This window comes from Sus scrofa, chromosome 1, assembly GCF_054392235.1.
Source record: "Sus scrofa isolate SSC_HxYL_T2T_F1_AM1 chromosome 1, Sscrofa_HxYL_maternal_Yorkshire_Landrace_v2.0, whole genome shotgun sequence".
Classification (NCBI taxonomy): domain Eukaryota; kingdom Metazoa; phylum Chordata; class Mammalia; order Artiodactyla; family Suidae; genus Sus; species Sus scrofa.
Window position 1 is genome coordinate 212,247,244 of NC_139383.1, and position 11,242 is coordinate 212,258,485.

General features: G+C 40.4%; 2 protein-coding genes and 1 long non-coding RNA gene across 3 annotated transcripts; 1 reads left to right on the forward strand and 2 right to left on the reverse strand.

The window, feature by feature from the left end:
* Nucleotides 1–306: 306 nt before the first annotated feature.
* Nucleotides 307–852, reverse strand: LOC100156936 (interferon alpha-11). The gene is given in 1 exon segment (NM_001130246.1): nt 307–852. A coding segment is annotated over 1 exon segment (546 nt).
* A 2,958-nt stretch (nt 853–3,810) lies between these two features.
* On the forward strand, nt 3,811–11,242 carry LOC106509142 (uncharacterized). Its single transcript, XR_014820732.1, has 4 exons — nt 3,811–4,094; nt 5,539–5,672; nt 8,398–8,460; nt 10,121–11,242. It is a non-coding gene; the product is annotated as an uncharacterized LOC106509142 (long non-coding RNA).
* IFN-DELTA-1 (interferon-delta-1) lies at nt 5,406–6,501 on the reverse strand. The gene is given in 1 exon segment (NM_001002832.1): nt 5,406–6,501. A coding segment is annotated over 1 exon segment (513 nt). The 5' UTR covers nt 6,295–6,501; the 3' UTR covers nt 5,406–5,781.

Consider the following 11,242-nt stretch of genomic DNA (forward strand, 5'->3'; position numbering starts at 1 on the left):
TATAAGGTACATATAATATTAAATGTATAAAACATAAATCCTATAAGTAGGTAAATAAAAAAATCTTTAAATAGATAATTACATAGAGCAGCAGGGACATCTGTAAGGGAGCAGTGCCTGTAGAGCAGAACATGATGGTGCTTAGTACCCCTGAGAATCTTTGACAAACGATTCACTTCGTGGCAAGATGACACAGAATGGAAGCTCTGCCCTGGCATGAGAAGGGCTTGTCAGGCTGTGAGAAGCATTTCTATGATGACTATTTACATTTATAACTAACTGTCACTCTTTCCTACTGAATCCATCTTACAGGTGTGTGGAGGAAGAGAAGGATGTCATGACTTCTGCCCTGACGATCTCCCAGGCACAGGGGCTGTAGCTCTTCTCTTGCAGATAGAGGATGAGTCTGTGGAAGTATTTCCTCACAGCCAGGATGGAGTCCTCCTCCAGCAGGGGGGTCCCTTCCAGCCCCGCCTCCTGCATGACACAGGCTTCCAGGTCCCTGAGCTGCTGATCCAGTCCAGTGCAGAACTGGTGCAGGAGGCTCTCATTCCAGGCAGCAGCCGAGCCCTCTGTGCTGAAGAGCTGGAAGGTCTGCTGGAGCATCTCATGCACCAGAGCCATGGCTTGAGCCTTCTGGACCTGGTTGCCCCCCAAGGCCTCATGAGGGGATCCAAAGTCCCTTCTGTGGTCCAGGCAGGAGAAGGGAGAGATTCTCCTCATTTGTGCCAGGAGCCTCAGGGCCCTGGTGTGAGCCAGGCTGTGGGTCTGAGGCAGGTCACAGCCCAGAGAGCAGATGGCATTGTAGCTGAGCAGCACCAGGGCTGTGAAGAAGGCTGAGGTTGGGGCCATTGGGGATCTTGCAGATGCTGCTGTCCTGGCTGAGGTGGGTGACTCTGACCCTGCTCTCTAGGATCTCTGAAGACCTTCCCTCAGGCCTGTGTCTTAAAAGGAAACAAATTAATATCCATTTTTTATGTTACTTTCTACTTCTGATTTTGCTTTTCATTTAACACTCTCCATGGGTAGGGCAGCTTTTCTCAACCATTTTTTTTTTCATTATTCCCTCCCCTTCCCCTGCCAGAGAGCCTTCTTAGATGCTTTTTCCTAACTTCCCCCCTATGGAATTTTTATATGGAGATATACTGTGTACATGTATATTTATCCCATATACATTTCTAGACGAAGGTGAAAATTTTATTCTTTTTACTCAATGCAAGGTTAAGTATGACAAAAAATTTAAGATAAAAATTAAATGTAATAAATATTGACAATTTAAATGTATAACTAAGTTTGCAGATTGACTTGTTGTTGTTGTTGCTGTTGTTGTTGTTGCTATTTCTTGGGCCGCTCCCGCGGTATATGGAGGTTCCCAGGCTAGGGGTCGAATCGGAGCTGTAGCCACCGGCCTACGCCAGAGCCACAGCAACACGGGATCCGAGCCGCGTCTGCAGCCTACACCACAGCTCAGGGCAATGCCGGATCGTTAACCCACTGAGCAAGGGCAGGGACCAAACCCACAACCTCATGGTTCCTAGTCGGATTCCTTAACCACTGCGCCACGACGGGAACTCCGCAGATTGACTTTTTAATGTAACACATTTACTTATATAAATAGGAATATGTCAAATTACATATTCAATAAATATTTATATAAATACTGCCTAAGAATATCAATGTATAAATATCTTTAAAAGTCCATCCTGTGATTTCCCTTGTCAATCAGCAGGTTAAGGATCTACATTGTCACTGCTGTGGCCTAGGTATCTGCTCTGGTGCAGGTTCAACCCTGCACTAGGAAATTCTGATCTGGGGGCATGGCCAAAAAAAGAAAAGAAAAGAAATTGAACCATTGAAACTGCTAAAACTACTTCAATTAAAATTATTTTCTCAATATATACTTCAGGTAATTATTAAATTTGGGTCATCTCATAAAATAATTTTTAACTTCACTAGCTGCTAGTTGTTCATCTAGATATGGTCCATAATTCTTTCTCTTTAGATCTAGACATAATTTTAATGGGCTGGATAAATTTATTATGATTAAATAATAAAATGTAACCTCTTTGTGCTTAATTCCCAAAACCCAAATCACACTGGGGCTTAAACCTAAGTAAAACCTGCAAGAGAGACAGTGGAGCTTAGAAGTCAGCAAAGGCAAATCAGAGACATTATGACTTTGAGATCAAGCATATGCTGGTGAGAAAGTCCTCTAATGAACCATCAGGTCAGCCTAGGTCATAGCACTGATCCTGCATAATGTTTATCTTCCAGAAAGTCAATGTCAGTGCTTCTCATATCATCCACATCCACAAGAGGATCCAAAGAGAAAACATGCATACAAAGGAAGAAGAGTTTGTTTGATAGGGTTGAGCTCTTGAGTGCCACAAATCATTGTAATAGCTAAGAATCGTTCATACCCCTAAGAACTAATGTTTGCACCTATAGGAGCCACCTCAGCCCACTGACAATGTGTGATTTAGGGATCATCATCAACTGGGATCTTTCTCTGTGTTTTTGCATTAAATTTCCAGTTTCTCAGAGGACTTTCACAGGTTCCAATCCAAGTCTATTTTTTTTTTTCAAACAAAAAGAAACTATCTTTGTAACTAATCCCAAACTGGACAAATGTTTTTTTTTAATCTTTAAATTTCTTTTTTTTTTTTTTTTTTTTTTTTTGTCTTTTTAGGGCCACACCCTTGGCATATGGAGGTTTCCAGGCTAGGGGTTGAATCAGAGCTGTAGCTGCTGGCCTAGGCCACAGCCACAGCAATGCTGGATCCAAGCCGAGTCTGCAACCTACACCACAGCTCATGGCAATGCCAGATCCCTAACCCATGGAGCGAGGCCAGGGACTGAACTTGCGTCCTCCTGGATGCTAATCAGATTTGTCCCACTGAGCCACAACGGGAATTGCCCAAACTGAATTGTTATTAAGGAGAGAATTCACTTTCAAATCCAATCATGGCTCATTTTATTTTGCAGTGGATTTTATGTTGTCTCAGCCCTCTACATTCTGATCTTTAAGTGATAGATATGTGCCCATCTTTGGCAAACCAGTTTTGTACTAACTGGACTCTGTCTTATTCTCTGAGGTATTCTCAACAAAGGCCCATTGTAGTCACCCAAAATGTAATTTTTACTAAAGCAGTTTCTTAGGTGTTCTCCTCCTGGAAGGCATGTATGAATGACCAAGCTACTTTGCCTCATCACAGACATTTTGCTGGGTTTATAATAGACAATAGCTAATGTTTCCACTCTGTTCCTACTGGTATCAATAATACCTACTGAGTTTATTGCTCAAGCCACCAGAATTCTCTTTCCTTGAAGGTGCATAGGGTCCTGGGGGTTCAAGTTGGAGAGCAGCACAATTTTCAGCCTTTGCCTAGTACCATATTAAACTCTTGAGGATAGCCTTGTCTCTGATTTGCCGTCTGCTATGTCATAACAGACACGAGCTAGCCTGGTGTCAGCTACTGAGCCATGTACCTAAACTCAGACTCTTCCTGATTCACACAGCTCCAGCAACCAGATAATTTACCCAGTTACTCTTTGTGGCTTTTCAGTGATGGGGCCATTACTGCCTTAATCCTGAGCTTCTTTGGAGACTTCTCAGAAAGATGATGAATGATCATTTGCCCTCTGTATTTTCATTCCATTTCTTGGGACAGCATGCTCTATTTCAGATAGATTTCCAAAATTTTGTGCAAAATCAAGAGGTTGGATTTTGGGTCCTTGCTCTGTTCCCTTTTCCTCTTTACATGTTCCTTCATCTTTATTTACTCGGCACATCTGTATTCTTACTTCTAGAAGCCAGGCATGTAGCCTTCACTGACCTTTCTGATCTGAATGTTTGAGTCCTCACAAAATTTGTATTTTGAAGTCTCAACCACCAAGGTGATGGTGTCAGGAGGTGTGCATATGGAGGAGTCGCAGGTGGAATGAGTGCCCTTCTCAAAGTGGTCTGAGATGAATCCCTCATTCTTCTGCTCTTTGAGGTTACAGCAGACTCTGCAGTGTGAGATCTGAACCAGGCTGTCACCAGAACCCGACCATGCTGACAACCTGATCTTGGATTTCCAGATTCTAAAACTGTGAGAAATATATTTCTGTTCTTTACAAACTACCCAGTCTCTGCTATTCTGTTGAAGAAGAAGGAGTAGACTAATATGTGACCTGACCTGTTTCATCCTCAGACTATCTCCCAGGAGTCTGTAAAATACCTACAGGGAGAGAAACTATCTGACCCAGTCTCACTTCCTAGACATCTAGTCCAGCGTCTGTCATTTCGGGAGCTTAATCAATATTCATGAAGGGAACAGTCATGGTAATAATAGGGTGAAGGAATAAGACCATCTATATTAGATAGCTGTGATGTGAAAGGACGATAGTCTAAAGATATTTTGTAAATTCTTATGGTTCTAAGAGGGAAGTTATAATGGATTATTGTATGAGGTATTTTTTAAAGATCATTTGCAGGAGTTTCTTCAAGTTGGCATTTGCAATATTTGGAAGATCTGGCGAATGGACGACTCATTCGCCACTTTTAGTTCAGTGATCCTTGCGTATATGCAGGGAGGTTGCTGGTCATTCTTTTTTTGTCTCCCTCAGGTAATCAAGAAACAACTTCTAATGTGTCTACACCTGGGGATATTTTCCTCATTAGCCTATGTGCCTTTGGCAATCAACTTGAATGTTTTTTTCAAACAATCTCTGATACTGTGAACTCTGAGTCACATCACTGCCATCTTCTCCAAGAATAAATTGTGGAATGAGAATTTGCATATATTGCTTTTAAGTAAAGTGTGTGCAAGCAAGAGCATTGGCTGTTCCCCTCAACCACCACCCAGAACTTTATTAGGACAAAAAGTCTAACCATGAAAAGAGGTCTTAGGCACCTAACTTGTCTCCTCATCCTTTAATCATCCAATACTTTCTCCACATATTTGCCATTAGATCCCCATGAGGATAAATCCAAGCCATGGAATTTGAGCAGAAGTGCTTTTATCTGGTATAGTTCTGTCCCTTTGGAATATGTCACGTGATCCACCAGACTTTTCCCCTTTATCACTGAGTGAAATAAACTCAAGTACTACAAACACATTTGAAGTCACATGTTGATGATGGAAAATCCACAAACAGGGGGTACCCCTGTCCTTAAATCACTCTTCGGAGAAGAGCAGGTCAGAATTTGCATGTGATCAGAAATGCCTGCATTGTGCTCTTAAAGGAAGAAAGGCAAATTTCTTTTATGATAAAATTCCTGACAGTTTTCTGTTTACCCGTTACAGCAGCTATCATTAACTGACAAATATCTTTAACAACATACTATTCCAAAAACCCTTCCATAAAAAAATAAACTTATAGGTTGAAAATATCAAATCCCCCACAAAGAAGACATTTTTAAACTGTTATAAAATTATTTATTTAAAAAAAAGGGATTGCTTCTGTCAAAACATTTTTCTGTAAAATCACCATTTTCATTTGATTTTTTTTCCTTTATTTATTTATTTATTTATTTTTGGTTCCTACCTGCAGGATGCAGAAATTCTAGGCCCAGGAACTGAACCTGGGCCACAACTGCAAAGAGCCACAGCAGTGACAATACTGAATCCTTAACCCACTGAGCTACCAGGGTTACCGGTCAGTTCAGAAATCTTTCAGCTCATGAGGTAATGTGAGTACAGGTTGCTTGGAGGCTTAAGTGAATAATAATGTGATTGATTAGAGAGTGTCACAAGTATAAAAATCTTCTTTATGTAGACTTTTCTTTGAGGATTCTTAGGTAAGGGAAAAGCACCTTTCAATTTCTACTCTGACAATCTCCCAGGCACAGGGGCTGTATTTCTTTTCCTTCAGGTAGAGTTGGATTCCTTGGAAATACTTTCGGAGAGCAGATCCTACATGGGGACAATCCATATTGTCTTTTTTCATATGCTCCAGTCTTCTCAGGCCCAGATCAAGGCTAGAGAGTAGTTGATCGAGGAGGGTGGTGTTCCAAGCAGCACGGCTGTCCTTTTTGGAGAAGACACCGGAGATCTGCTGAAGCATCAGATAGCAGTAACAGGTGCCTTCAGTCTTCTGGATTTGGGTGATACTCTCTCTTTTCCAAGGAAATTTGAAGTCGATTCTGTCCTTTAAGCATAACTGAGAAGGGATCTTTTTTATCTCTTGCAAATGTTTGAAGATTTCCCTCTTCTCTACGCAATGGACAGCAGACAAGTTCTGGTCAAGAAAGCAAACAGAGATGGAGCAGAGCATCACTCCTGCCATTACCAAGTAAATCTGAGCCATTGAGAATTTCAGTGATTCACCAGACGGCCTCCAGGGAGCGCACGGGTACCTCTAAGCAATTTGCGCAGAGGTTCTTTAGCTGGGTCTTCGGGCAGCGTGCTTCTCTACACGGCCGCAAGAGGGCGCAAGATGTCTTTTTATGGGGTTGGTTTGGGAACTCCAGACCTGGGCGTTTGCACCTTCAGTGGGTCCTGCTGTGAGAAAGCAAGGGCATCCTGGCCTCGGAGAGCAACTTTGTGCTGCTTTAATAGTGTGGGGCTGGGGAAAACCTTCCTTCCTGAGGCTGTGATTGTTGATGAGAGATCTTTGTCAAGACCAGCCAGAGCATTTTTATGGACAAAAAATTTTGCCACAGTCCAACCAGGGCATTTTTATGGACAAAAAATATAAACATGAAGCAAACATTTTTCCACGGTCCCTCCAGGGCTTTTGTTTTTTGTTTTTTGTTGTTGTTGTTGTTGTTTTTTTGGACTTTTTGTCTTTTTTAGGGCCGCACCCATGGCATATGGAGGTTCCCAGGCTAGGGGTCTAACCCAGAGCTGCAGCCTCCTGACTCCACCAGAGCCACCTCTGCTCTGCACAGTCATGGCAACACCAACTCCTTAACCCCCTGAGTGAGGCCAGGGATCTAACCCTCAACCTCATGGTTCCTAGGCGGATTCATTAACCACTGAGCCACAATGGGGAACTCCCCCTCCCCTCCGGTGCATTTTTATGGGCCAAGAGTGTAAATATGACATATTTTTCGGCGGCCCCTCCAGGGAAAATGGAACTTCGCATTTTCTTGCTTTCCTCTGTTATGTGAGTTATTTTAGTACAGAAACTTGAGCGAGGCCATTTGTACTAAAGAAAATTCGTTTACTGAGTAATCTGAGAATTGGAAGTAGAGTGAGTTGTAGCCGATTTTACAGATTTGGGCTCGCTTTTGGCGCGATTCAGCGACAGCCCAGGGAAAGGGGGCCGCAGCTGCTGCCATGGGGGCGGAGGCGGCGGGAAGACTGGGCGGTGTTGGGGACACCCTGTTGTGAGTCTGAGTGCGACCACCACTGGGACCCTAGGACAGGTAAGTTGTGCTACTAGATGTTCTGTGACTTTCCTGGAGTCTTTGAAGGCTACAAGGTTGACGTGGAGGACGAAGTACTGAATAACTGAAAAGTAGGAATATTTTTGAAGTCATAACATTTTATATTTTATATTTAATTAATTTTATCTTTGTCATTTAATCAATTTAAATTAACATTTTAACGATTATATTTTTCAACATACTTGTTAAAATATTTTAAATATTAAATGTCACTATATTTATGTTAAAATATTTAAATATTAAACATTAAGTATTTAAATACCAAACATATTAAAATTTAAATTAATATTTAAATTTTATATTTTATATAATGTTATATAAATATATTATATATTATAATATATTTATATAATACACATAAAATTAAATTTAAATTAATATGTTAACATTCATATTTTTCAATATATTTATGTTAAAATATTTTAAATATTAAATTTCCATATTTTATGTTAAAATAATTTAAATATTGAACATATAATATTAAAATCTATTTGAATATTAAAACAGCATTTTATTAAACTTTGTTTAAACTCTATTTTCTTTATATTAAAACAAGTATTTAAGGAGTCCTCTTGTGGAACAGCAGGTTAAGGATCTCACAGTGTCACTGCAACAGCCTAGGTCTCTGCTGTGTTGCGAATTTGATCTCTGGCCCAGAATCTTCCACATGGCTGGAGTATGGCCAAAATAATAAATAAATAAAGCATTTAATATAATTTTATGTTTCTATGTTTAATGGAAGCAAACTCATTTATATTTTCAAGATTATTTGGGGTTTTGGTTGTTTTTATATATTCTTTATTTTTTTGGCCATGCCCAAGGCATGCAGAGGTTCTCCAGCCAGGGATGGAATCCGAGCCACAGCAGTGACAAGACTGGATCCTTAACTCATTAATCCACCAGGGGACTCCAAGATTACTGTTTTTAGTTGAGAGAATTGCCATGTTTAACCATTTTTAGTGCTTCTGTGACAGTCTTAAGTAAGTTTTTAACTCACATTCCTGAACCATTTTTCCCAGGACTGCACCTTAATTTTATTCTTAGAAGAGTTGGCATGACACAGGATTGAGGAAATTTAGCAGGTCAGACTATTTCATTTCCTTTAGTAAGAATTGTATCAACTAAATGGAATTTGCCCAAATTTTATTTGCAACACGAGGGCTTTCTTTGTAAGATTCTCAGGGACATGCAAATGCAGGGTGACTGCATTTCTTTATTTAAAATTTTGACATTTTGTTCCTCTTGCCTGTTTTGTCATCAATTTTCATTTTAAAATATTAAATTAGGAGTTCCCTCTGTGGCGCAACAGGATCAGAAGCGTCTTGGGAACACTGGGATGCAGGTTCCATCCCCGACGCAGTGGGTTGCAGATCTGACATTGCCACTGCTGTCGTTTAGGTTGCAATTGCAGCTTGGATCTGATCCTTTGCCTAGGAACTCCATATGCCATAGGGAAGCCAAAAGAGAAAAAAAAAAAATATATGTATATATATATATGTATTACATTAAAACATTCTTTATCTTAATTAATTAGATTTGGTGCGTCCTTCCATTCCCTGCTTAAGGGATATAACACCCTAAGTTTATCCTAATACTAAGCTAGGAAATAGCTTTTGAATTAGAGTATCATGCCACTCAATGGCTGTTAAGTATATATATGTTAACTGTTTTCCTGGCCTCTACAACATGATTTTAATGTTTTTTTTTAAGGAATAAAAAAACTCTTTGGCCCTCTTCATCTGATTTCCTTTCTCACACACCCACTTGCTATGGTAACCACAAATTTGATTTCTTTTTCTCTGAGCTTGTTTGTTTTTAAATTATAATTTAATCCTTGTCACCTCTCCTTGAGCACCAAAGATGGTCTGAAACAAATTCAGGATGAAGGGAACTGTTGATCTCATTTACGACATTCACAGAGCAGCATATTTTGTTGTTGTTGTTGTTTTAAGTCAGAAAACATTCTTAGATGCTGGTTCTCTCCAAAGGGCTTCAGGCACTGTAGGATTTCTCCCCTAATGCCCTAGGCACTTCTCTAAAGATAGAAATTTGGGCTCTGCTCCCTTACAGTCCTGCAGGCAAGCCCTCTCCTAGAGTTTGCATTTGGGGCCTAAACCTGCAGATTCCTGAGGATGGTAAGGGACTGTAGTCAGAGCTTCTCTGGGCTGGTCTGAGAGTGGACTCCAAACATACAAGGCTTCTATCATTCACTCTGTTCAAATTCTCTGCCTGTAACATGCAAAATTTACTTGTTTTGATCTATTCAGTGTCCTGTGTGACCACTACTAAAGTTGTCCTGATTTATAAAAAGAAGAAATGAAAATCTGATGTCATTTGAGGTTAGGAGCCACAGATTTACTCTGAATGGAGCTTTCTGCTGCTTCCAGTCCCTCCTCTTCATCAGCTAGTAGTATTTGGTACAATTTAGGAAGCGTGAAAAAAGTGTGCAGGATGAAAGCTCTAAGTATTCATATCAGAATCGAAAATGGGATACACAGAGACTCTCTTTTCTATTTCAACCTTGGGCCTCATAGAGATGAATACATTCTATCAGATTGATCCTCTGTCACATTCCATGAGTGTGTTTAATTTCCAATGTAATAAATTAAAACATTGAAATGTAAGCATTGAAGTTGTGATGTAGTGACCTCTAAATGGAAGAAAAATTGGAACAATGTGGAAAAAATATTGGCATAAGTAGAGAAATGACAATCCTGGCCTATTTAAGACTCTCCTTTGCAGGCAGGTACTCGGAGCAGCTGGAGAAAGGCTCCCATGGCCAGACATCTGCATCAGCAAGCTCACCGTGGGCCTCCCAGCCTCTTCACTGGTAACACAGAGGATGATGGTCTCCAACCCTGTCTGCATACTTAGCTGTGACCTGGCCCAGATCCATGGCCTGCCAAAGCAGGAGACTGTCCCAGTTCTGCACCTAATGGGAGAGTATTTCGTGTTTTCCTGCTTGAAGGATGGGAATGCTGCCCCTAGAAGCAGCTAGATAGCAGGCAATTCCAGAGCCTCAGGCCACCTCTTTCTCCATGAGATGATCCAGCAGAGCTTCAATTTCTTTGGCACAAACAGCTGAGGTTCCTCACCGGGCTCCTGCTAGCAGTGGGAAGATCTGAAGACCAGTTTGATGCAGGAGATTGGAGAGGAAAAGACCTTTCTCCATCCTGAGTTTGAAGAACTCCTTCCAAAGGACCAGGCTCCATCCGAAAAAGAAAGTACATGGTTGCTGTGCCTGGGACATTGTCAGATTGGAAATTAAGACCTGAAGACAAGTGTGTGCTTTCCCTATAAGATCAATCTCAGAGAAAACCTAGAAGTGGGAAAGGAGACTTGGACCCAGTCGTCCACGATTGAGTCTTATCTACTTATAGGTGGCCTCAAAGAGTCATCAATGTTCACTCAGTTCAGAGATTTTTTTCCTGCTTTGGTTATAAATGCATTGAATCATCTTGGCACATTGTTTTTACTTGTGAGTGGAAACCATACTTTTGAATCCAGAGAAAACGTATTCTTAATTTGTGCTTATTATAATTCATCTCTCTATAATGATTGTTGTATTTACAAAGTTTATTTTCATCATTATTATACTGTCAGCTTTCTTTTGGAGATGCACAAGGTATATTTTAAATGTTAGCTCTTACTTATACTCTTACAGAAAATCAAAGTGTTGGAGTTCCTTCTGTGGCACGGTGGAGAATCAAAGTGTCCTTAAACCTTAAATCTGCCTTAAAAGCCAAAAGAAACATAATTAATTTTATTCATTTCATTGTTTCTTAAAATATTTTGAAGCCACAGGGCTCCTAGTAGTTTACTTGTGTTCGTGAATATAGGTAAATAAAACAAAGATACTGCTTT